Source organism: Jaculus jaculus, chromosome 12 (assembly GCF_020740685.1).
Source record: "Jaculus jaculus isolate mJacJac1 chromosome 12, mJacJac1.mat.Y.cur, whole genome shotgun sequence".
In the NCBI taxonomy this organism is placed as follows: domain Eukaryota; kingdom Metazoa; phylum Chordata; class Mammalia; order Rodentia; family Dipodidae; genus Jaculus; species Jaculus jaculus.
Genome location: NC_059113.1, coordinates 93147821 through 93174403, shown reverse-complemented (window position 1 = coordinate 93174403; position 26583 = coordinate 93147821). Strand labels below are relative to the sequence as shown.

Genomic DNA, 26583 nt, shown 5'->3' with positions numbered 1-26583 from the left:
CCACATTAACCAGATGCACAAGGGGGCACATGCATCTGGAGTTCGTTTGCAGTGGCTGGAGGCCCTGGTGTGCCCATTCTCTCTCTCTCTGTCGCTTTCAAATAAATAAATAAAATAAAATAAAATAAACAATAACTGCTCAGGGGCTGGACAGATGGTTTAGTGGTTAAGGAGCTTGCTTATGAAGTCTAAGGATCCAGGTTTGATTCCCCAGGACCCATATAAGCCAGATACAGATGGTGGCACAGGAGTCTGGAGTTTGTTTGCAGTGGCTAAGAGGCCCTGGAATGCCTCTCTCTCTCTCTCTCTAATAAATAAATAAAAATAAAATATTAAAAAAAACACTGGTTAGTTTCAATGGAAATTCATGACCACAGTATGAAGAGAGGAAAAATGTTCTGCCATGATTTACCAGGCACGTCCTCCATCTGCAAAGACCCCGGGAGCACCACGTCCTCTGAGGTTGCTCTTAATCCAGCCCTGGCATGTGAAGGGATCGTGAGGCAGTAACGATGGTCACACTTCAATCCATGTCCTGTAACCATCTAAGTGCAGCTCATTCTTGGAATTTCATGGCTAAATAACACATTGAGTGTATGTCCACTTCTCTAGCTAGAAGAAATCTAAGAGATTATTAATTCAAACTTTTCTTTCTTTTTTTTAATTTTTATGTATTTATTTGAGAATGACAGAGAGAGAGAGAGAGAAAGAGGCAGAGAGAGAGAGAGAGAGAATGGGTGTGCCAGGGCCTCTAGCCACTGCAAACGAACCCAGACACATGTACCACCTTGTGCATCTGGCTTTCGTGGGTCTTGGGGAATCGAGCCTCGAACTGGGGTCCCTAGGCTTCACAGGCAAGTGCTTAACCACTAAGCCATCTCTGCAGCCCAGTTTAATTCAACCCTTTTATACTTGAAACAACCCACAGGGAAACTAAGTGGTTAGCCCATCTCACTGGTGACTATGGAGCTTACCACAAAACTATCCTGCATGTGACATTAATATAACTGTGCTTAGTCAGGGCTGCAGGATGATAATGGCATGCCCTATTCACATTGCAAATCTGGCCAAATTGCTAGTGTGAAGTGACTCCAAGCATATTTGTGAAGTAATAATGTTTTCTTGCTTCCTGGGCATACACTGTTGGTCTTTCATCCTAGAAGTTTGAGACTAGAACACCTGCATACTGCTGATCTTCACTCTCTCTCCCCAGATTTGATCCTTGCTTTTCTGCATACTCTCTCTTACAGTCACACTCTCTTACCAGCTTGTGGGGACCGCAGGGTGCCTCTAGGAGCCCCATGGTCTCCTTCCCTGGACAAAATGTGCCTTGAGCCCTTTCTGTGTGCCATATTGTAACAGATAAATTTTGGGTTCTGGGGTGCTTCCTAGAACCCCAAGCCTTGAGTTCATATCTGCAAATTAACCAAAAAATTGGCCAATCCAGACTAAAAAAAAAAAAAAGATCTTTAATACCCCACATTTTGGGGCTGGAGAGATGGCTTAGCAGTTAAGGCACTTGCCTGCAAACCCTAAAGCCCCAGGTTCGACTCCCCAGAACCCACGTAAGCCAGACACACAAGGTGAGACATATATGCACACAAGGTGGCGCACGCATCAGGGTTCAATTGCAGTGGCAAAAGGCCCTGGTTTGCCAATTCTCTCTCTCACACACATAAAAAATAGGATTAAAATAAAAAACACCACATTTTATCCAGATATCACAGTGATATGCTGAGGGAAAGGGCTGAGGAAGGGAAGGTGAAGTGGGAGAAGGGAAATATACCATGTAAGGAATGTGGACCTTAGATTAACAAATGGATAGATAGATAGATAGATAGATAGATAGATAGATAGATAGATAAATAGATAGATTAAAAAATACCAAAAGTGCACTTCCAAAGAGATTAAAAGTAAAAACAGTAATAAAAAGTGTCCCTTCTCACCCCAGCATGTCTGCCAGGGTGGGAAAGATAATCTTCCTGGCTCAGAGACCCAGGCAGTTCCAAGGCAGGAGAGGACAAGGAGGACCTTCTCTGTGCCCCCCTCCACTCAAAAAAAAAAAAAAAAAAATATATATATATATATATATATATATATATATATACATACACATACACATACATACATACATACATACATACACACACACACACACACACACACACACACACACACATATATATCCTAGAGTCTGCGCTCAGCTCACCTGGGCACACCTGCTCCAGATATCCCAGCCAATTGGCCTGGGCTCAGAGGCCGACTCCAGCCACACCCGGGCAGGGTGCACACTCAAGAGAGATCTGATTGTGTGAGACGGACAAACACTAACCCCTACGACTGGGATAGGCATGGTGAGGGTGTGACGTCCGCTCATCCTAAGATTCCCTCCCTTAAGGGCTGTCCCTTTCTGCCTAGCCCCAAAAGTCTGTGCCCAGTCTGGAATCCCCCATGGGATGCCATGCCACAGGCTAGCTGGGTTTTATTTACCGCTTCACTGAGCTACCACAAGCACTTTGTGACATGGAGACAGGCAAGCCCTTTTGCTTATCTTGTAGATGAGGATACAACATCATTCAATGGAAAGCCACAGTGGGAAATGCTGTCTGTCATAGCCAGAGAGCCCTGTGAAGTCAGGCATGGAAAGACGGAGAGGCCAGGCTGCTCACCATAAACCATATTGCACAATAAAGACTTCCTGGTATGGCATTGTTGTGTCAGTGAGATAACTTACCAGTCACTTGACTAGAACCATGCCCGACCCTGGGCAAGCACGGTAGGTACACACGTGCTGTGGGCTGAATTCGCTATTGTGTTCTGGCCACACTACCTCACCTTACATTATCTTGCACATGGGATACCACAGCTGCCATACTTGACCACCTCTGCTTCCTTTGGTACATGCTTGCGCTGCCCGTTTCAGGAACACCCCACCATTGTGTGGTTCCTGGGCACCTGACAGGTGCCTGGTTGAAACTGATGTGTGCTGCATATGATACACCATATACTAGATGCACCAAAGACATCTATGAGAGAAATGCAAAATATCTCGAGTATTTTTTTTTTTTTTTTTTTGGTTTTTCAAGGTAGGGTCTCACTCTGGCCCAGGCTAACCTGGAATTCACTATGGAGTCTCAAGGTGGCCTCGAACTCACAGCAATCCTCCTACCTCTGCATCCTGAGTGCTGGGATTAAAGGCGTGCGCCACCACGCCCAGCACAAGTAATTTTTAGACTGTGTCAGTGAAATAATATTTCCAACATATTGAATGTAAAACATGAACTGTCCTTAAAGTTATTTTGCTTTCTTGCTTGCTTGCTTGTATATATGTGTGTGTTGTCTGCATGTATGTGTGAATGCATATTCCTTGTGTGTGAGTGCATATGAGTGTGAGGGTGCCCGTGAACATGTGTGCACACACGTGTGTGAACGCCAGAGGACATCGGATGCTCTCATAAGTATGCTCCACCTTATTAGTAGTAGTAGTATTTTGTTTTCTTGAGGTAGGGTCTCACTCTGGCTCAGGCTGACCTGGAATTCACTATGTAGTCTCAGGGTGGCCTCGAACTCATGGCAACCCTCCTACCTCTGCCTCCCCAGTGCTGAGATTAAAGGAATGCGCCACCACGTCCAGCAAAATCCACCTTATGTTTTGAGACAGGGTTTCTCACTGAGCTTAAAGCTCACCAATTTAACTAGTCAGTAAGCCCTAGGGACCCCCTAATCTTTTCCTGTGCACTGGGATTATAGGCATGCACCACCATGCCCAGCATTTGGCATGGGCACTGGGGACCAGAACTCAGGTCCTCGTACGTGGAAAGTAAATACATTCCACTGAACCATTTCCTCAGCCTGTTTTAGTTGACATTTTTCCCCACTGCTCTCGAGTTGCTGTGTGTGTAACCCCATCAGATTGCCAGCAAGAGTTTCTGGCTCGGCCCTAGGTCAGGGTTCTCCCCCATGAGGGGGTGATCGAGTTGATCACCTTCCGCATTGTGAGAAGGTATCATGGGGCTTGGTGTCAGCTGGTCAAAAGGTGTGGACGTGGCAGGCAACAGGGACATTGTCCAGGAGAGGGCATCCTTCTGGCTTCCAACATGAAAGATCATGGGTCAGCGGCAGGGTGATGCGTCCAGCCTTTCACGTGTGCATCCTTCTTGAACCCCAATTCTCATCCGAGGGACCATTTGAGGGTCCTTGTCTCAGGCGAGTTTATGCTGCAGGGCGAAGGGTCGGTAGCTTTCCTTTTGTCTGTCCTAGACAGATTATCACAGTGACCACGGGTGAGGGAGGGGAAGAGGGATAAAATGGAGATCTTGAGGCTGAGGGGAGTGGAGAAAAGGTTGGCTTTCAGCAGCAGGATAAGATACCCAGTGGAGGGAAGGGGCCCTCAGCGGCATAAGTGGGCATACAGTGCACTTGGGGAGACTGATCCCTCTGTGCCAAACCCTCAACCTTGCTCTGGACTCTAGCCCCCTTTTGGCATAGAAGCCTTTAAACTCACAGCCTTCAAGTGACTATCTGGGTTTAGAACATGAGGCAGATTATAGTGATGGAAGTGCCCTTGCCCTGGTGTCCCAGGTCTCCTGTACTTTCTCACGACTCAGTGGGACGTTGAGTTTTCCTCCGTCCTTAGTGGGACAAAGACTCAGGACCTGGGCTTCATGCATCTGATTTCATCCTGTGTGGGGAACACGGCAGTCCCTCTTGGGTGTTCTTTTGAATGTGGATGGTCTCATTTATACTGACAAGGAAAGGTTGGGAAACTTGCTCTGTAAACCAGTGTTTTGCTTATAAATACTCCTTTCCTTGGGATTTTTTTTTTTGGGGGGGGGTTGAGGTAGGGTCTCACTCTAGCCCAGGCTGACCTGCAATTCACTATGGAGTCTCGGGGTGGCCTCGAACTCACGGCGATCCTCCTACCTCCGCCTCCCGAGTGCTGGGATTAAAGGCGTGAGCCACAATACCCGGCTTCTTGGGATTTTTTGGAAGTGGAGACTAGGCCTTGTGGTGAGATCATCCCTCTCTCTGGAACAAGTCTCTCACCTTGCATCACTCACCATCAGTGCCAGGGCTCTCTCTGAGGCACTGGGCACGTGCTCAGCCACCACACCTGGGGTAATTTGAACGCTTGTCCTCCAGTAGATTCCGGAGTTTATTAAAATTTGTAACTTAGATCTCCAGTTATGGCTGGAGGTGGTGTCATTGTGGGCAAATCCTGAGGTCCAGCCTCAAGGTACAATTGGGGAACAGATCTGGAATTCCAGCCAAAAGTATGCAGGGTGCTTAGCTCTGCCTGGGGTTCCTGGAGTGGGCCTGCTCCTGCTGCTGCTGGCCTTTCTCTCCGCGTGGACCTGTGAAAGGGGGTGTGGTGGTTTGATTCAGGTGTCCCCCATAAACTTAGGTGTTCTGAATGCTAGATCCCCAGCTGATGGATATTTGGGAATTAATGCCTCCTGGAGGGAGTGTATTGTTGGGGGCGGGCTTATGGGCATTATAGCCAATTTCCCCATGCCAGTGTTTGGCACACCCTCCTGTTGCTATGTCCCACCTTATGTTGGCCAGGGGGTGATGTCCACCTTCTGCTCATGCCATCTTCTTCCCCTGCCATCGTGGAGCTTCCCCTCAAGCCTGTAAGCCAAAATAAATCTTTCTCCCAGAAGCTGCTCTTGGTCGGGTGATTTCTACCAGCAATGAGAACCGGACTGCAACAGGGGGCCAGCTTCTTCTGCCATTATGGAACTTCCCCTAGATCTGTAGGATCCAGTAAATCCTGTTCCTTCCATAAACTGTGTGTGGTTTGGAGGTTTATTCCAACAACACGAAGCTGACTGTGACAACATCCTACTAAGGATGGTCCTTCTTTCCTCTTGTCACTGTTACAGTGGTGTCCTCTGGGGACCCACTTTGAGATCGAATGTGCTATTACTGGGTGCCCTTTTTAGAAAGAATCTTACTGTGCACCCCAGGCTGACCCCAAACTTGAATCCTCCTGCCTCAGCCTCCTGAGTGCTGGGGTATCATTGGATAACACTCCCCTTTAGCAGGGGCTAGCTTCCTCGGCTCATATTGTCTGAGGGGGCAGAAAGTGCTAGACTGTGTTGGATTCAAGCATCCTTCTCCCCTTGCTAGGGAGACATCTGCCCTTTGCCAAAAACCAGGCACATGCAAAACCAATTCCAACTCTTCCTAGCTCTTCTCCCAGCACTGACCAATGCTGTGGTCAGAAGCTGGCTGTCTGAATGTGCTTTTAAACAAAACAAATGTGATTTGGGACAGGGATTTAGACATAGCAGTTCCTTTCCTTGGGACTGTCCAGATTAGCGGCAGGTAACAGCTGCTGTCCTTCCCATTTGGCGTGAGACAGTGGGAGAAGGAAGGACTTTGCTCACAGGACACATTTATACAACTCCAGGTGGGGAGGGTTCTGCATCCGGCTGGCAGGACAATGTTCCTTGGTAAGTGGATGGTTTCTCAGGGCTCAGGTAGACAGAGGAGTGCTCTAGATCTAAGGAGACAGGGGTGATGTCGTGGCCATAGCCTGGGCCTGTGAGACATCGCATTGACTCTTCTCCTCTGTGGACACCTGGGTTTGATCTGTGTTTGAAAGGACCATTTTATGCTATCAACAAGGGCTCATAAGACACTGTCCAGGGGCCCTTGGGAATGAGCCAGACTAGTGTTTTGGGTGTCTCCTCTAAGTCTGTGCTTTTAGGTGTTTTTTTTTGTTTGTTTGTTTGTTTTTGTGTGTGTGTGTGAGGTAGGGTCTCACTCTAGCCCAGGCTGACCTGGAATTCACTATGGAGTCTCAGGGTGGCCTCGAACTCACGGCGATCCTCCTACCTCTGCCTACCGAGTGCTGGGATTAAAGGCTTGCGCCACCGCGCCCAGCAAGCCTGAGTTTTTATGCTGGCCATTCTTCTCTTAATGTCTAGGAACACACAGCCAAGTCCCTTGCAGAGTAGCTTTGACTGATAATGCCTTATGGAAAGGAGAGCTGGGAGGAAAAGGCATTGCTTGAAGGTCTCTTAGGATGCACCGAAAACATCCCGTTTCCTGGTGCCTTGTTAGCATAAGGGCTGGTGGTGATGGTGAGAATAATACACCAGTGTGTGACATGGTTAAGTGGGTTGTATGGATTATCTTCAACTGTGTTCATAGTAAGTGTCCTTATAACTTTCGGAATTCTATTTTTGCCTTTAGAATCCCATGTATTTCCGGGCATGGTGGCACATACCTTTGATCCCAGCACTCCAGAGGCAGAGGTACATGGATCACTGTGAGTCTGAGGCCAGCCTGAGATTATATATAGTGAATTCCAGATCAACCTGGGCTAGAGCGAGACCCTACCTTAAAAAAAAAAAAATGTATTAAAAGGAAGGGCTATCATTGCCTCGCATTCCCCCTAAGGGCAAAATATTAGTCAAACTTTAAAAATGCCTAGATGCAGACTTATCAAAATGTGAAAACATGAATCTATTTTATAGCAAGACAGCCCAGAATATTCTAAACCCTTTTTATTTGCTTTCTCTCTCAGCTCATTTTGAGCTGTCAACTTCTTTATGCTGGCAACTTTTAATTCCCTCTGTTGACTAACATTAGAGATCACAAACAAAGATTGAATTATTACATAAACTTAGATCTAGAGCGCTCCTCTTACCCACTTGTACCTGCTATTTCATCCAATTATTGCGTTCTATAGCTGAAATATTTCTTACCAGACTTTTAACAATAGATTAGACCAGCTTGTGCAGAATTTCTCTGCTCATCTTCCAAAGGCAGTGAGAAAATAAAAGGTTTAAAAGAACAAGAGAAAGGAACAAGGGATATTAGAGCACTGGAAACGTAATCGCTTCTAAATAATTGGGAGTTGACAGAAGTTTTGTGTATTGAACTCTGTAAATGGCAATTGTGGAGATAAGACACTCATTGAGACACAGTGTGTCATACCGCCCAAGTCATATTACCCCACGGAGTGTGTCCACTTGCACGTTAATGCATTACAGCGCACGCTGCCCTTGGCACTTGATGCTAGGGTACAAATATTTCAAGTAGTGTTTGCTTGAAACCTTTCTTTTTCTTTGGGCTGTGTAAGTGTGCATGTAGACTTCAGACTGATGTCAGAGGTCTTCTTCAGCCTCTGTCTACTTTCCTTCCTTCCTTCCTTCCTTCCTTCCTTCCTTCCCTCCCTCCCTCCCTCCCTCCCTCCCTCCCTCCCTCCTTCCTTCCTTCCTTCCTTCCTTCCTTCCTTCTTTCAACTTTGTTTCATTCTTATTTATTCGGAAGAGAGAGAGACACACACAGGGAAAGAGTTAGAGAAATAGAGAAAGAGACAGAGCATGCATGAGCATACCAAGACCTGTCACTGTAAATTAACTCCAGGTGCATGCATCAGTTTGTGCACCTGGCTTACATGGGGGCTGGGGAATCGAACCTGGGCAGTCAGGCTTTGCAAGCAAGCACCTTTAGCTGCTCAGCCATCTCTCCAGCCCTACCTTATTTTTGAGAGAGGGTCTTTTATTGAACTTAGAGATGGGGGGGTCACTGATCGGGCAAGACTAGCTAGCTAGTAAGCCGTAAGGATTCTCCTGTCTGCCTCCCCAGCACTGGGATACCACCATGCCTGTAGGTTTGGGGAATCTGAAATTTGCAGGGCAAGCGTATTTATCCACTGAGACATCTTCTCAGCCACTCTTTTATGTTTCAAAGACAGTCTAGTCTCAAGAGAAAAATTATAAGAAAACCTTTTGTTGTTGTGAAACACTTTATTTCAGCCTATTGCATCCTTTTGATCTTGACCTCTGGGGAGGGCATCACTAAAATCACATCAGAAGCAAAGGGAGCCTCAGCGCTGTGCTAAGTCACATCAGAAAAGAAAGACTTGGCTATCATTTGATTAAGTAGCCAGTGGACTGAAGCCATTGTTCTCTGTGATGCAGGAAAGGGCAAAATGAGAGTCCTGGCCACCTCTGCAAGGTGGGCTTGTACCACCCTGTGCCTGGCTTCCTGCTCATATGCCTTCTCCCATGGGGCCAGTGCTATGGCCTGTGAGGACATGCGGCCAAGGCACATCCAAGCCCAGCCCCAGGACCCCAGCACCCACCACGTCGCTGTCCACTCCAGCAGGCCTTCCTATTCACCGGGTGATAAGATTCCAGGTATGTGCGTGACAGTCTTAGAGAAGCGCAGAGTCCCTGAAATGCGCCAGATTGTGTTTGTACCCAACAGGAGCTTCCTGAATTAGAATGTGGCTTAGTCCTACGGAGACAAGATTGGACCAAGATTAAGCATGAAACTTTTGTGAAGAAAGTCACATGGTAACTAATATCTCTACTTGACAGTACTCTTTACAAGAGAACACAAGTGACAAAGGTACAAAAGATTGGTTTGTTATATCTGTACTACATACATATATCTTATTATTGATAGCGTTTCTTCTGAACAACCTTTATGTATCTGGTGTGTGTGTAAAAATATACTCTTGTCTCATTACTTAAAACTAAAAAATAAATAAATAAAATTCATGTAGCCATGAATACATCCATGAGGTGACTATGTTCATTTCCTTAAGTATAGTAACCATTTCACTATGGATACCATCCCATCATGCTATATTAAAAATGCATAGTAAAAAATTAAAACCAAAACACAGGGCTCAGTAGCGTACTGCCTGCTTAGCCTGAAACCAGGCGCTGGGTTCCGTCTCCAGCATAAATAAGTGAATAAACAAGAATAGTTTCTGATAACCACTCATTCTTCTTTTCTGTCTCTATCAATTTGCTTTGTCTAGGCAATCTCATATAAAATCACATAATATGGCCTATTTTGCCTCTGTCTTATCTCACCCAATTTATTTTCAGGGTCCACAGATGCTGTGGCATGTATCAGAAGAAGCTGCATTTTAAAATATTTTATTTTTATTTATTTATTTATTTGACAGAGAAAGACAGACAGACACAGAGAGAGAGAGAGAGGCCTCCAGCCACTGCAGAACTCCAGACAAGTGCACCTCTTTGTGCATTTGGCTGATGTGGGTCCTGGGGAATCGAACCTGGGTTCTTTGGCTTCACAGGCCAACGCCTTAACTGCCAAGCCATCCCGTCAGCCCAAGACTGCATTTTAAGTATGGAAGATGTAGTCAGGCTGTCCCCAGAAAGTTACATGGTCTGTAGCTCCAGCATTGGTGAGCGAGTACCCTTGTTTTCCTGTGGTCCTCTGCATCCTGGCTTTAGCCAAACATGTTATTAGAATTGATTAATATAAAAGTGTCACCTAGTATCTTAGTTATCATCTCTTTTAAAATTATGATTGAGTTTTATTTTTCATCATTTTGGCGGTCAATCTCTTGCAGACTCACCTTAATAATATGGCACCTGGGGGCTGGAGAGATGGCTTAGCCGTTAAGCGCTTGCCTGTGAAGCCTAAGGACCCTGGTTCAAGGCTCGGTTCCCCAGGACCCACGTTAGCCAGATGCACAAGGGGGCGCACGCGTCTGGAGTTCTTTTGCAGTGGCTGGAAGCCCTGGTGCGCCCATTCTCTCTCTCTCTCTCTCTCTCTCTCTCTCCCTCTCTCTCTCTCTCTCCCTCTCTCTCTCTCTCCCCCCCCCCCCTCTCTCTCTCTCTCTCTATCTCTAATAAATAAATAAAAACAAAAAAAATTAAAAAAAAGAAAAAAATAATATGGCACCTGGCCTTTGCTTAAGGAGGCATTCCTAAAGGGGAAAACAATGTTTCTAGGTTTTTGTATGGCATTGTTATGTAACCTGGATTCAAAGGGAATTTATCTGGACATGAAATAAGACTTCATCTTTTTCTGGCCACTAATGAACAGCTCCCTCTTGCAGGGAGGGGACAGGTTGAGCTTTTAGTTTTGACAGTGCCCCTGTAAAACGAGCAGCTGGAGCTGTGGCCAGCGCCCCTCTCCAAGGGCGCCTTCCGTCCCTTGCAGTGTCTGTGAGGAGCAGCCGCGACTTCATGGGGTTCCTGCTGCAGGCGCGGGCGGTGTCCGGTGGCCAGATCGCTGGCACTTTTGTCTTCGTTCCTCCCCGCTGCAAACTGATGGCTTGTGCTGAAGAGGCGGACACGGTCACTCACTCCGACAAGTCCCTGAAGAGGAACCTCTCCTTTGTGTGGAAAGCCCCGGCCCAGCCTGCGGGGGACATCCGATTCCTGTAAGCCAGCGCGGGCTGCCCCTTGGTGACCGAGCCCACGTCACAGGCGCTCTCTCCCCTCCCTCGGATCCTGTCTCTGCGGAGCTGTGGGGGTCTTGGGACAGGGTCCCTGTGGCTGGTGGGCACGCGAGAGGCCAGATGCAGAGAACAGCTATAGCACAGTGCTGCCCCAAGCCTTCCTCTTGCGGTTACCCACAGCTCTGGTGGTGATGTCGCCTTCTGCCCACAACGGCAAAATTATGACCCAAGAACAAGAGAGCTGGTAGGAGAGAGACTGAGAAGAGAAGAGAGGAGAGGGGAGGAGAGGGGACGGGAAGAGAGGAGAGGAGGGGAGGGGAGGAGAGGGGAGGGGAAGAGAGGAGAGGAGGGGAGGGGAGGAGAGGGGAGGGGAAGAGAGGAGAGGAGGGGAGGGGAGGAGAGGGGAGGGGAAGAGAGGAGAGGAGGGGAGGGGAGGAGAGGGGAGGGGAAGAGAGGAGAGGAGGGGAGGGGAGGGGAGGGGAGGGGAGGAGAGGAGACAGGGGAGGGGAGGGGAGGAGAGGGGAGGGGAAAGGGAGGGGAGAGGAGGGAGGAGGAGAGGGGAGGGGAGAGGAGGAGAGGGTAAGAGAGGAGAGGGGAGGGGAGGGGAAGGGGAGGGGAGAGGAGGGAGGAGGAGAGGGGAGGGGAGAGGAGGAGAGGGTAAGAGAGGAGAGGGGAGGGGAAGGGGAGGGGAGAGGAGGGGGGAGGAGAGGGGAGGGGAGAGGAGGAGAGGGTAAGAGAGGAGAGGGGAGGGGAGGGGAAGGGGAGAGGAGGGAGGAGGAGAGGGGAGGGGAGAGGAGGAGAGGGTAAGAGAGGAGAGGGGAGGGGAGGGGAAGGGGAGGGGAGGGAGGAGGAGAGGGGAGGGGAGAGGAGGAGAGGGTAAGAGAGGAGAGGGGAGGAGAAGGGGAGGGGAGGGGAGAGGAGGGGGGAGGAGAGGGGAGGGGAGAGGAGGAGAGGGTAAGAGAGGAGAGGGGAGGGGAAGGGGAGGGGAGAGGAGAGAGGAGGAGAGGGGAGGGGAGAGGAGGAGAGGGTAAGAGAGAAGGGGGGGAAGGGGAGGGGAGGGGAGGGGAAGAGGAGGGGAGGGGAGGAGAATAGAGGAGAGGGGAGGGAGGAGGGGAGAGGAGGGAAGGAGACGGGAGGGGAGGGGAGGAGAAGAGAGAAGAGGAGTGGAGTGGGGTGAGGAGGGGAGGGGCAGGGGGGAGGGGAGAGAAAGCTAGACTTCTCCGGGCCGCATATTCCTGTGGTTCCAGCTACTCAGAAGGCTGAGATAGGAGGATCGCTGGAGACCAGGAGTTTGGGCCGCTAGCACAACACAGTGAGACCCCCATCTGCAAAAGAAAGTCAACAAGACAGGGGGTGTATGATGACAACACCACCCCACAGGCGTTGCTGAGGATGAAAGAGCGTGCGGGCGCGGTACTTGGGCGGGTGTCACGTCAGCACCCTGGGCTCGGAGCAGCAGCAGACATGTACTTAGGACGGTGCTGCCAAACACGGCTGCTCAGAAAGAGATGTTGGCTTTGTCATTCTTTCCAGTATTTGCATTTACCAGGAAAGAGATTTCTTTTTTTTCTTCCATGAAAAGAGAGCGAGTGTTCCTTAGTTTCTTTTCCCTACTTTGTGGGAAATCTGAGACGAGAAGCTGGAAGACCACACCACACCACCTGCCCTCTCGGGCCCCAGGATCTATGAACGCTGCCCACAGAAACGCTGGGTACTTGTGAGTGCTGATTTGCCCCACTTGGTGCCAGCTTCCGGGTTGGTAGCCCAGCCTCTTCCATGGCTTGAACTCTCATCTTCTCTTAAAGTCTTTCCTCCTTCACAGTTAGCCTCCTTTATTTTATTGTATCTTTTATTCTTCAGTTGAGAGAGAGAGAGAGAGAGAGGCAGATAGAGAGAGAATGGGTGTGCCAGGGCCTCCAGCCACTGCAAGTGAACTCCAGACGCGTGGGCATCTGGCTAACGTGGGTCCTGAGAAATGGAACAAAGGTCCTAAGGCTTCACAGGCAAACACCTTAACAGCTAAGCCATTTCTCCAGGCCCCCCCCCCCCATTTTATTTTATTATGATTATTTTTTGTAGGGTCTTACTCCAGCCCCGGCTGACCTGGAATTCACTCTGGCTTCAAACTCACTGCAATCCTCCTACCTCTGCCTGCTCAGTGCTGAACCAAAGTTGTGCCCCACCACGCCTGGCCACAGTCCTTCTTCTTTCTCAAAGCCCTTCCATTTCTAGTTTATGATTTATCATCCTAGCTCCTATGTGCTGCTTAGGAAGGAGTTCAGCAGTTGTTATTTTTCACCGGGACAGATTAAAAAAAAAAAAAAAAAAAAGGACCAAAGTCACTTGGTCATCCCTAAGTCTCCCTAAATCGTTCCTGCCCACGTTACCTCCACTGCACCTGGAAGCCATGTGGCTCTTCCTGTCCCCTGAATCTCTGGGTGATCTTAGTCACATTCCTCACGTTGTCATGGCTGCCCTCTTGAAAGCTGCCAGTGAGGCAGTAATCCCTACCTCAGAGACAGTGTTGGGAGGATAAATGCCATAGTGTTTGAGAAAGTGATTCATGCTGAGGAAAGGCATTATGCATTCAAAATCCCGTTCAGAGTAGTAATGATTTCTCTCTAATCTTCCATAAAAATCTGTACTTAGAGTAGAATCATACAATTTTGTTATTTTTTTTTTAAAGACCAGGAGCAGATGGCTTCACTGGTATATTCTTTTATTTGTTTATTTGTAAGCAGAGAGAGAAAGAGGGAGAAAAGACTGAAAGAATGGAGACTTTGGAGCCTCTAGCCACTGCAAACAAACTCCAGATGCACGTGTCACTTTGTGTATTACCTTTATGTGGGTTCTGGGGAATTGAACCTGGGTCATTAGGCTTTGCAAGCAAGAGCCTATAACTGCTGAATTATCTCTCCAGCTCCAATTTTGTTATTTATTTTTTTGATACAGGGTCTCACTATATATCCCAGGCTGGACTTGAACTCATGGCAATCCTCCTGCCTTTAACTTCTGCATGACAGGTTCATAGGTGTGAGTCACCATGCTCAGTTAATGAATTCTTTTTAAAAATTATTTTATTTTGTTTTATTTATTTATTTGACAGAGAAAGAGGGAGAGGGAGAGAGAGAGAGAGAGAAGAGAGAAAATGGGCACCCCAGGGCCTCCAGCTACTGTAGATGAACACCAGACACGTGCACCCCCTTGTGCATCTGGCTAACGTGGGTCCAGGGGAATCTCACCTGAGTCCTTTGGCTTTGCAGGCAAACGCCTTAACAGCTACGCCATCTCTCCAGACCAGTTCATGAATTCTTTAATAATGTAGTTGGCAGTTTTGCAGTAGTGGTTAGTAAAAAATGTTGAAGATTAAACATTTTATTTAAGCCTAAACAGTTCAAGAAGACACTCTTTAATCAAAATGAAGGGTTGTATTGTTTTGTTTGGCCTTTTGTTTGGGGGGAGTGTCCAATCCCAGATATCACACAGTTTATGCAAGTTTCTACCCCATCCCAAGCCCCCAAATGATTTTTTTTTTTTTCTGTAGGGTCTCATGCTAGCCCAGGCTGACCTGGAATTCACTATGTAGTCTCAGGGTAGCCTCGAACTCACAGTGGTCCTCCTACCTCTGCCTCTTGAGTGCTGGGATTAAAGGTGTGTGCCACTATATCCAGCCTGAATTTTTGTTGCTGTTGTTTTTGTTTTTGCTTTTCAAGGTAGGGTCTCACTCTAGCTCAGGCTGACCTGGAATTCACTATGTAGTCTCAGGGTGGCCTTGAACTCAACGGTGATCCTCCTACCTCTGCCTCCTGAGTGCTGGGATTAAAAGCATGTCCCTGGCCTGAAAATTTTTTACTAAATATATATATGAAGGATGGTTTCATAATGAAGGAAGGATTTGTATAGTGCCTGTAATTACCTGTGGCTATGGAGTTTCTGTTTTTTATTTTATTTCACACACACACACACGAGAGAGAGAGAGAGAGAGAGAGAGAGAGAGAGAGAGAGAGAGAGAGAAAGAGAGAGACAGAGAGAGGCAGTTATATAGAGACAATGTGCATACCAGGGCCTTCAGCAGCTGCAAACAAACTCCAGACGCATGTGCCACCTTGTGCATCTGGCTTACATGTGACCTGGAGAATCAAACCTGGGTCCTTTGGATTTGTGGGCAAATGCCTTAACTGCCAAACCATCTCTCTATCCAAAGCTTTTGTTTTTGAAAAGAATGAAGTTGTGGCTGGGAAGATGGTTTAGTTGGTAAAATATTGGTCACAGAAGTATGAGGCCCTGCATTGGAATACCCAGCCCTCATTTAAAAGCTGTACCAGGTGAGCCAGGTGTGGTGGCACACACCTTTAATCCCAGCACTCAGGAGGCAGAGGTAGGAGGATCACCAAAAGTTCAAGGCCACCCTAAGACTTACACAGTGAATTCCAAGTCAGCCTGGACCAGAGTGAGACCCTACCTAGAAAAACCAAAAAAATAAAAAATAAATAAAAAGCTGGACCGGGGTAATGTACCTGAAATGTCAGTGTGAGGGTGGTGGAGGCAAGAGGTTCCCTAAATGCCTGCCGGTGCCAGCTTCCAGGTTGGTCGCCCAGCCTCCTCCATGGCCTGAGTTCTCATCTGCTCTTGATGTCTTTCCTCCTTCAGAGTCACTCTTCTTTCTCAACTTCCATTCCAGATTCAGTGACAGATTCTCTGTCTCAAAAACCAAGGAGGAGGGCTGGAGAGATGGCTTAGCGGTCTGGAGTTTGTTTGTTTGCAATGGCTGGAAGCCTTGACATGTCCATTCTCACTCTCTTATTTCTCTCCCTCTCTCTCTGTCTCTAATAAATAAATACAAATAAATAAAAATAAATCTTTAAAAAAATATTTTATTTTTATTTATTTATTTCTTTGACAGAGAAAGAGGAAGAGAGAGAGAGAAAATGGGCATGCCAGGGCCTCTAGCCACTGCAAATGAACCCCAGACGCATGTGCCTCCTTATGCATCTGGCTAATGTAGGTCCTGGGGAATTTGACCTGGGTCCTTTGCCTTTGCAGGCAAATGCCTTAACCACTACGCCGTCCCTCCAGCCCCAAAAAATAAATCTTAGAAGAAAAAACAGGTGGAGAGCAACTGCGGAAGACATTTGATGTCAACATCTGGCCTGACCATGCACACACGCACACACGCATGTACACATTTGCACATTCATGCACCCACCCACCTCGATAGACACATGGAAAAATGAAATCACTCACAGGGAAATAAAATAACCTCTCTCTAGCTGTGCTCATCTATTCTTTTGGTGCTTGGCTTCTAGCGTGTTCTCTCCTTGCTATTGGGATGGGTCCTGGGTTTTACCTCCGGGAAACACAATCCATGAGTCACTCTGCCTTTTCTGTGTCTACAGATTATCCGTAGTCCAGTCGTATTTTGTTTACTGGGAAAGGATTGAATCACCCATCGTGTCTCAGCAGACACATAACAGAGGTCACCCTGCTGACCTCCACAGCATGCCAACCCCTCGGCAGAGGCTGGATGCCACTAAAGGAACCATCCTAGGTATAGCCTCTGTGTTCCCAAGCCTGGCTGTCCTCATGGTTTTACAGTGATCTACTTCCAATGACAGCTTCCTGTTGCCTGTCTCCGGTCTTGAAAACAAGCCACGGGCACCTTCCTTGACTAACTGTTGCCGCCGCCCCTGCTGGGAAGGTGGGGAGGGGCGGGGGCCGGCTAGCGCTGGCTTCATGTTTCACAGAAAACACACTTTGCTGGTGCAACCCAACTTGGGCACCCCAGGGTGGCTGCCAAACCAGAAGATAGCCTATAACTTCTCCCTCTCTGTGCCAGTCAGTACAATAGCTCAGCTGGGTTTTTAATAATTTTTATTTATTTGTTTGACAGAGAAAGCGGGGGGAGAGAATAGGCACCCCAGGGCCTCTAGCCACTGCAAATAAACTCCAGACACATGCGCCCCCTTGTGCATCTGGCTAATGTGGGTCCTGGGGAATCGAACCTGGGTCCTTTGCCTTTGCAGGCAAATGCCTTAACCGCTAAACCATCTCTCCAGCCCCCTGAGTCAATGTTTTTTTTTTTTACATTTTTTAATATTTTATTTTCAATTTATTTATTTGAGAGAGAGACACTCAGAAATAGGCAGGTAGAGAGAGAGAGAGAGAGAGAGAGAAATAGAATGGACATGCCAGGGCCTCCAGCTGCTGCAAATGAACTCCAGACACATGTGTTCCCTTGTGCGTCTGGCTAATGTGGGTCCTGGGGAGTCGAACCTGGGTCCTTTGGCTTTGTAGGCAAGCGCCTTAACCAATAGACCATCTCATCTCTCCAGCCCAGTCAATGGTTTTTTATTAACCTCAGTGTCTGTGGCTATTTCTCTGAAGCTGTTGGTCAGGCTAGCCAGGGGAGTAGTATTTGTGTCCCGGCTTCCTCTACAGATTCTTGGGGGCCTTGACAGACGTGGCAGAAGTGACCCATCTTAGGGTAGGCAAGCTTACTGGTGGATCTTGGATCTCCTTGGTTTTCTCTGCCTTGGAGATTCATGCGTTGGGAGAAGGGATTACGATCTTACCTCTGTTTTCCCCTGGTTTATCTGGTGTGGGCCCAAGAACCCACCATAGGTAATGATGGGGTGGGCCATTGGCTGGGACAATGCTAAACACGGGGTGTTATAAAACTACTTTTATTCTAGCTAGAAGTAATTTTTGGCAAAGATGAAAAAAGAAACTCAGCAAGTGGCCCCATGGCCAATACAGGAAAGGCTCCCCTGTCTTCTTTGGGGGTGTCTTCGGGTCTCTGCTTGGCCCCCAGTGCCCCCATCACTCTTCTCCAACCATTTTCGGGGGTCTTTGCTTTTACTCTTGCAGGATCTGTGGAAGAAGGCAATCTAGATTCTCTTCCTGCCAGTTTTTGGCCGGCAATGTGGTCCGGGGGTACAGAGACTCTGTCTCAGTCAACCTCATACACACCTGCGGCACACTGCGATGGCCAGCCAGCCAATGGAGACAACAACCCAAGCCTAGAACCATCCCTGGATGTCCACCGGTTAGACAGGCTAGTGGCCCTTGAGAAAAGGAGCTTTGCTTCCAGCCCAAGCACACACCGTAGGTAATGACGGGGTGGGCTACTGAATGGGACAATGCTGAACACTGGTATTTGTTTGGGGGACTATTTAATGAAAACCTGATCTTGGCTATTCATTTTTTTAAAATATTTTATTTACTTATTTATTTATTTATCAGAGAGAAAGAGGGAGGGAGAGAGAGAGAGAGAAAGGGAATGGGCATGCCAGGGCCTCCAGCTGCTGCAAACAAACTCCAGATGCATGAGCCACCTTGTGCATCTGGCTCACGTGGGTCCTGGGGAATTGAACCTGGATCCTTTGGCTTTGCAGGCAAGTACCTGAACCGCTAAGCCATTTCTCCAGCCCTGATCTTGGCTGTTCTTAAGTGCCTTAAATACCATGATGATAGTAGGGCTACTGGTCAAAAGACCTAGGGTATGGTCATTATTTAGGGAAACTAAATTCAGATTTAAATAACATATACATTAATATTATATACATATAGTATAATATAAAAATATATAAGTTATATTGAAGGAATGACTCTAGTTGGTGAGTTCTCTGCTCCTGTCCTCACTCACCAATCCCCTGAATCTCTCCTTTGGAGCCTGATTCCAAAGTCGGGAGTAATTCCAAGAAAATCTGGTTCTGTCAAAATATGCAACAGTGGTCAGGAGACGTTGCTTTTTGACCCAAATACTTTATGAACCCTTCTCACAAAACCCTTCAATTCTTCCTTTTAGGACTCAGGATAACCCAAGCTTTAATTTGCTGGAAACTTGCCTGTCCTTGGTTAAGGATGAGCAGGTATGGGTGGGTTGGGAATGGGGTTGTGGAGGGTATTCTCACCTGAGTGTGAAGTGCCAGTCCGGGAATGAAGCTATTACACTAGCATTTGAAGGGCATGATATACACACCGTGTCTCTGTCCTAATCGATACCAGCTTTGCAGTCTAACCAGTGTCTCTGAAATTATTGGCAATTGTAGAAAATGGATGGTTTTAGTGATTTGTTTTCCCACTTAGCCTTGGTTGATAATTCCTCTCTTCTCTTCCCTTTCCCTCCTCTTGCAAAACACTGGCCTCAAATCACCATGTGCTGTCTCAGTGGTTAGATCAATGGCCAATATAAAACACACACGCCCACTGATACACTCTTCCTTTGAAGTCTTGCACAGTACACAGAATAAAACGTGACATAATATTCATTTTTAATAAAATTATTTCCAGGTATGATGGCACACACCATTAGTCCCAGCACTTGGGAGGCAGAAGTAGGAGGATCACCTTGAGTTCAAGGCCACCCTGAGACTACATAGTGAACTCCAGGTTAGCCTGAGCTACCTAAAAAAAAAAAAATTATTTAATGTATTACAGAGAGAGAGAAAATGGATGCACCAGGGCCTTCAGCCACTGCAAATGAGCTTCAGACACATGCACTATCTTGTGCATCTGGCTTATGTGGGTCCTGAGGAATTGAACCTGGGTCCTTTGCCTTTAGGGGCAAGTGCCTTAACCACTAAGCCATATCTCCAGCCCTAATGTTCTTACTTAACTGTATTGGAATTTACAGTAAGATTAAATGCCCCCACCCCCATCCATAGAGATGCCCTTGCCGCTTTTGGCCAGGGATGACGTGATTCTCTATTTGGGTTTGGAAGCCTCTTAAAGGACCCCAAGGTTATTCTTGTAAGTAGCTCACGTGCTTTCTGTGGAGTTTCCATGAGTGGCTCATCCTTTTCAATAACAAATGCATAGTTACCAACTTGAGCACTTTACTGAGACCTATTAGGGCCAAGCAAGAGGCAAGGTTTTCAGCTACTGCCTGAGAGTCTGAAAGAACCAGAGTGAGTTGCAAGTTTAGAGGCATTGGGGTCATGATCCCCTTTGACCTGTTTTTTTTTTTTAAATATTTTAATTTATTTATGTATGTAGTTAAGAGAGAAGAGAAAGAGAGAAAGTAAGGGAAACAATGGGCATGCCAGGGCCTCCAGCCACTGCAAATGGACTCCAGATGCATGCGCCACCATGTGCATCTGGCTTACATGGGTTCTGGGGAATTGAACCTAGTTCCTTAGGTTTTGTAGGCAAGTGCCTTAACTGCTAAGCCATCTATGTAGTCCTTTTCCCAAAAAACAAACAAACAAACAAACAATTTTTATTTATTTACGTATTAGAGACAGTGAAAGAGAGTGATCTGTTTTTAATGTGCGTGTGTGTATTCATGTTTGTGTGTGTGCGTGTGCATGAACATACGCATGTCTGTGGAGGCCAGAGGGCATCCCTGAGTATGGTCCCTTGGACACCATCTGCCTGTCTTGGAATAGGGTTTATCATTGGCCTGGCGCTTGCCAAGTAGGCCTGACTTGCTGGCCAATGTTCCCAAGGGATCTAGCTATCTCTGCCTCGCAGTGCTGGGAATTACAAGTGCCTGCCACCAAGCCTGGCTATTTATTGTGCATGGGTTCTGGGGATCAAACTCAGGTCTTTCATGCATGCAAGGCAAGCACTTTCATAACTGGGCTATCTCCCCAGGCCTATTCTTTGTCTTTTCTAGGGCGAGATGACAGCCTCCAATAGGTCCACGGCGGGGCCTGCTCACTATGCTGTCCGTCTTACCAAGACTCGACTTCTCTGGTCCCCTGAAGCTTTTACTGAGAACGGGGCTACAGCAGCCAACCCAGTCTCTGACCTGCAGACCTCCGACGTTTCCAGGGTCTCGTCAGAGGCATTGTGGTCCTCAGCTAGCTTCTTACCCGAGTCAAAGCACGAGGAAGGCAGAGTGGGGGAGGAGACTGGTGAGGGTGGCATAGGATGCCCAAGCAAGCCCAACTTAAGGCCTGACGTAGGGCTCAAGGGAGTCAGCGCCCCTTCGGAGAGTGAGCCCTGGACTCCCCAGCTGGGACTCCTGTTTGGACTGTCAGCTGCCCTGGGCATGGCCCTGGCTGCCGGCCTTTGCCACCTACATGCTCGGTATTGCCACAAGCGGACGGAAGTGTCTTTCAGAGAACCCACCGCGGATGCCCTTTCCAGGAGCAATGCTGGGGCCACGGAACACGTCCAGAAGATTGGGGACAGTGGCTTTATCTCGGGCCAGGCAGAATACGGCTGTACCACTCCATCTGTGGGGAGCAAGAAAACGGTCCTCTGAGGAGAGCCTTGGACTGGACTCCTCAGTGGCACCTGCACGCCCTATAGACTGGCATCTAAGTCAAAGTAGAGTTAACGAGAATTCCTGATGAGGCCCGGGACTCGGCACCCCTCCTTTCGGTGCTCAGCCTGCGCAGGAAGTGGGCAGAGGACAGGTTTATCAACAGAGGGATTTCTTCCCAGCTTTGTTGTTCAAACATCTGTAATGTGGCTTCTATATTTTTTTCTTCTTCTTGCAATTAGATGTTCTGTTTGAAGAGTTAAACCCAATACAATGAATATTGTATTACCCTCTCATTAACTAGACTCCTGTGGCCGCTTGGCTTCCTCTGTTGCCTTAAGGAACCCGCCGAAATAGAAATTCTGTTCCCCTTGGTGTGTCAGGCTCATCTCCTCTATCCCTTTGAAAACACACACACACACACACACACACACACACACACACACCCATGATGGGTTTGTAGCTCTCGTAAGGAAAAAGAGCTGTATCCCTCGCTTTGCGTCTCTATACCATCTCCAAAGAAGTGTTCTTTTTCTTTGCACAACTGGAGAGTTCCAAAGCTAGTTTGAACTCTGATTCAATGGTGAAAGCAAGAGTAGTCCATCTTCTTGGAAGTACGGCAGACAGGCCAGCCCACCATGGAAACTGCTTCCAAGCCAGGACGGCTGGAGAGGGCTCCATGGAACACATCTTCCAGAAAGGACGCACAGGCAGCCCAAGGCCAGGAGCACAAGCGGGACAAACAAGGCTCTCCATCGGGTGCGAAGGGATCTGGGATTTCCCATCCACTTCCACTTGGTGAAAAACTTTCATTTCCTAACAGTTTACGGGCATGTTGCTTTTTGCCGAAGGTCAGGCTGAAAAAACAAACGCCGAAAAGCAAAAGCAAAAGCCGGGCCTGGGGGCGCACGCCTTTAATCCCAGCACTCGGGAGGCAGAGGTAGGAGGGTTGCCATGAGTTCGAGGCCACCCTGAGACTCCATAGTGAATTCCAGGTCAGCCCGGGCTAGAGTGAGATCCTGCCTCGAAAAACAAAACAACAACAACATCAAAATTACCAGTAGGTTTTCAAGAACCAGCTATTACATTATCGGGAGACTTGAGGAAGAAAGCACCTTGGATGAAGGCGATCTGTTCTCAAGACTCTGTGACACTTACTTGATGTAGCAGTGAGGACGCAACTCTATCGGCTGTCAGTATAACTGGTAGTGATGTCAGAAAACACGTTGGAATTAGCTACCTTTCCAGTGGCAAGCTGATTGCAGAGTCACCATCTATTTTAATAATGAAACAGCCAGGCGTGGTGGCGCACGCCTTTAATCCCAGCTGTTGGGAGTCAGAGGTAGGAGGATTGCTGTGAGTTCAAGGCCACCCTGAGACTATATAGTGAATTCCAGGTCAGCCTGACCTAGAGTGAGACCCTATCTCGAAAACAAGCAAACAAACAAAAAAAGAATAATAAAAACAATAATAATGAAACAACGCCCTCCACATATGCACCAGTTTGGATAGGCTATTTGTTCAATTCCACCTAACTCCTAGAAGAAGGATACTAGAAACTTCTCATACCGTTTGACATTTAGCCCTCAAAGAACTTCGTGAGGAGTAAGATGGGTCACTTCCCAAGGAGAATAAAGCCCTCGTGGTCCCTGCACGCAAAACAAAGACACTTTGTGGAAATTGGGTTTGTAAGAAAGACACCACAGCCTCCTGCTGTCTTTCCAACCAACTTTCACTCCTTGGGCATTGGGTGGGAGACTCTGCCCTTCTGGGTCCTGGGTTGGACAGAGCTGTTTCTCAGCTTCAGTCATTAGGTACATGAAGGCCTAAGTGACTCATGCGTTCACCAGTGAGCATATTCTAGGAATAATGTGGAAAGAAACAAAGGTAAGGCTGGAGAGATGGATTCGTGGTTAAGCACTTGTCTGCAAAGCCTAATGACCTCAGTTCGATTCCCAGTACCCATGTAAAGCCACGTGCACAAGTGTGTTTGGAGTTCTTTTTCAGTGGCTGGAGGCCCTGACGTGCCCATTTTCTCTCTTTGTCTGTCTCTCTATCTCTCTCTGCTTGCAAATAAGTAAATAAAAAGAAAAAAGAAACAAATATACTGTATCCCAATGGGGGCGACATATCCCCTACCATACACCCAAGCACCCTAAAAAGCATTCTTCTACCCCAAGATGAATATCAAGTACCCCATTTAGGGGTATGTGCTAACCTGGTCATTTCACATCAGAGCCAAGGGCATCAGGTATGAAATGCCTTCAAGATTTTCATGTCCTAGAGGAGTTGTGTATGTATATAAACAGAATGCTTTGTTGTATTTTTTTTTTTCTTGATCTAGAACAAAGTATTCCAAAATGTAGTAGTTTAAAACAGCCACCAGCACTACTGGTTTCTTTTTCTTTCTTTTGAGATTAGTGTCTTACTCTGCACACCAGGCTCGACCTGGAAATCACGTAGGTAGCCCAGGCTGACCTCAAACTCAGGGTAATCCTCCTCCTACCTCAGCTTCCAGAGTTCTAGGATTATAGGTGTGAACCATCACTCAAGAACTAGTTATTCTCTCTCATGATTCTGGAGTGGTCTGGGTGAAGCTGGGGGTGGTTTTGTTGTTCTTCTTGGCAATGGGCTGCAACTGGCATAGTTAACTCCTTCATGTGACCAGCCACTCCTATTGACTGCACTTGGGCTGTTATTGAACGTGTGAAGTATTTGGGTTTCCTGTGATTTCTTTATGGTTTGCATGTGTGTGTGGTGTGTGTGTGGTATATGTGGGCACACACGTGTGTATGTGTGATGTGGGTGGGCACACGTGGGTGTGTGTGGTGCATGTGTGTGGGCACATGTGTGTGTGTGTGGTGTGCGTGTGTTGTGGGTGGGCACACATGTATGAGGGAGCTTACACACGCATGCACATGCTCTGGAGGACAGAGGACGAACTCAAGTGTCACCTTCAGGTCCACTGTCCACTCTTTTGGAGACACGGCCTCACACTGGATCTCACCAGTTACGTTAGAGCAGCTGACCCGGACCCCTGTCACCTCTGCCTCTCTAGTGATGGATTTATGGGTGTACACCATCACCCCAACATCTTACCCACTTCTCGAAATCCTGTGACCATCAAAAAAATGTCATCCCTGCTGGGCGTGGTGAAACACGCCTTTAATCCCAGAGCAGAGCAGAGGTTGGAAGACCGGATCATTGTGAGTTCAAGGCCATCAGGAGACAACAGTGAATTTCAGGTCAGCTTGGGCTAGAGCAAGATCCTAGCTCAAAAAAAAAAAAAGTCATCCCTTTCTATTACAACTTGTTCACTATTAATTATGACTAGTTATGTCTAAAGTGATGATTTCCTGCAGCCTCCACGACTGCCCCAACCCCCCCGGCAACTTGAGATGATCTTACCACACCAGTTGTCATGGCAACTGGCTATATTGCCCTGAACGGATATTTTTGCTGAAATATTTTGGTTAAATTCCTTTTTTGGCAAGGGCAGGTGGAGTCCATACTCCACACAGAACCCCTTGGTTACCAGGATCTTGAAGGTTCTCAACGCCTGGCTCAGAGAAGCCCAAAGGGAAGTGAGGAAAAGGTGTTAACTTAGTCTGAAGGAGGTCACTAAAGCACACAATGGTTTGGTTTGTAACCCCAGCACTGGGGGGGGGGGGGAGGGGGGTTAGAGATAGGAGGATCGCTGTGAGTTTGAGGCCAGCCTGGGACTACAGAGTGAGTTCCAGGTCAGCCTGGGCTATAGCGAGACCCTACCTGGAAAACCCAAACCAAAACAAGCAAACAAATAAAAAATTCAGCCAGGTGTCAGCCCATGGTTTTAATATCAGCACTGATATGGAGGTAGGAAAATCTCCACAAATTCAAGTCCCGCCCGGAGCTACAGAGTGAGTCCAGGTCAGCCTGGGCTACAGCAAGACCCTATCTCAAACAAAACAAGACAAAACGAAAAACTTCCCCCTGGCCCTCCCCCAAAATAAAGTGCAAAGCTATCCAAATTATTTTTGAAAAAAAAAAGGACCTGGGCTGGAGAGATGGCTTAGCGGTTAAGCGCTTGCCTGTGAAGCCTAAGGACCCTGGTTCAAGGCTCGGTTCCCCAGGTCCCACGTTAGCCAGATGCACAAGGGGGCGCACGCGTCTGGAGTTCGTTTGCAGAGGCTAGAAGCCCTGGCGCGCCCATTCTCTCTCTCTCCCTCTACCTGTCTTTCTCTCTGTGTCTGTCGCTCTCAAATAAATAAATAAATAATTTAAAAAAAAAAAAAGGACCTAAAATGCAGCAGCTTAAAACTGTGTGTGTTATAAGAACAACTACAGAATTGTTCTGCCAGCCTCTTCCTGGAAGAAAAGAGGTTTGGGACAAAACACACATTTAAGGGGGAATAATAGAAAAACAATTGCTAAAAAAGTCTTTATTTTAAACAAATGTTTTTACAACTATTGTGCTGATTTAATAACCACAGCTCAGGGGTAAGGATGGGCCTTTACCATTTTATATTCAGAGACTATTTCTGGAATCTCCAATTAGTTTTGCTCCATGGATACAATTTTGGTAAATCACAGCAGTGTTAAAGCTCGTTCGGTTGAGCTGAGACTGTCTGCATTTGCTATTACATTGTTTGTTGTCTTTTAAAAAAAAAATTCTAATTACCCCCCCAAAAATAAGTCATCGAGCCAATAAAAATTAAAGCAAGTGTCATGTTTTATTTGAAAAGTTGTCTGTTGGTAATTTATGAATAAATTACAGATGCTGGCTAATACTTTTTCTACTCTGGACTTCTGCTATTAATCAAACTTTCTGGAATGGAGAATGTTTTGATTTTGTTTCATCTCGACTTATCCTTCTCCTCCAAGTGGGGCATGGCTGGGAATTCCTTTTATTCGAGAGAAATGCATTTGCATGAACTTGCTTTATTAAACTTGAGAACTTCTCCATTCTTTTTTTTTTTTTTTTTTTTTTTTTTGGTTTTTCAAGGTAGGGTCTCACTCTGGCTCAGACTGACCTGGAATTCACTATGTAGTCTCAGGGTGGCCTCGAACTCATGGCGATCCTCCTACTTCTGCCTGCCTCCCGAGTGCTGGGATTAAAGGTGTGCACCACCACACCCAGCTTCCATTCTTAAAATAATCTGGAACTCTCTGCTCTGTCTGGCTCTGAGGCATTGCAAAATCA

General features: G+C 47.3%; 1 protein-coding gene across 1 annotated transcript; it reads left to right on the top strand.

The window, feature by feature from the left end:
- The first annotated feature begins 8950 nt into the window (after positions 1 to 8950).
- Positions 8951 to 21401, top strand: Reeld1 (reeler domain containing 1). The gene is made up of 6 exons (XM_012948164.2): positions 8951 to 9158; positions 10948 to 11170; positions 16585 to 16782; positions 18000 to 18296; positions 18996 to 19059; positions 20808 to 21401. The coding sequence occupies exons 1-6, from the start codon at positions 8951 to 8953 to the stop codon at positions 21399 to 21401; spliced, it is 1584 nt and encodes a 527-aa protein (XP_012803618.2).
- Positions 21402 to 26583: the final 5182 nt, after the last annotated feature.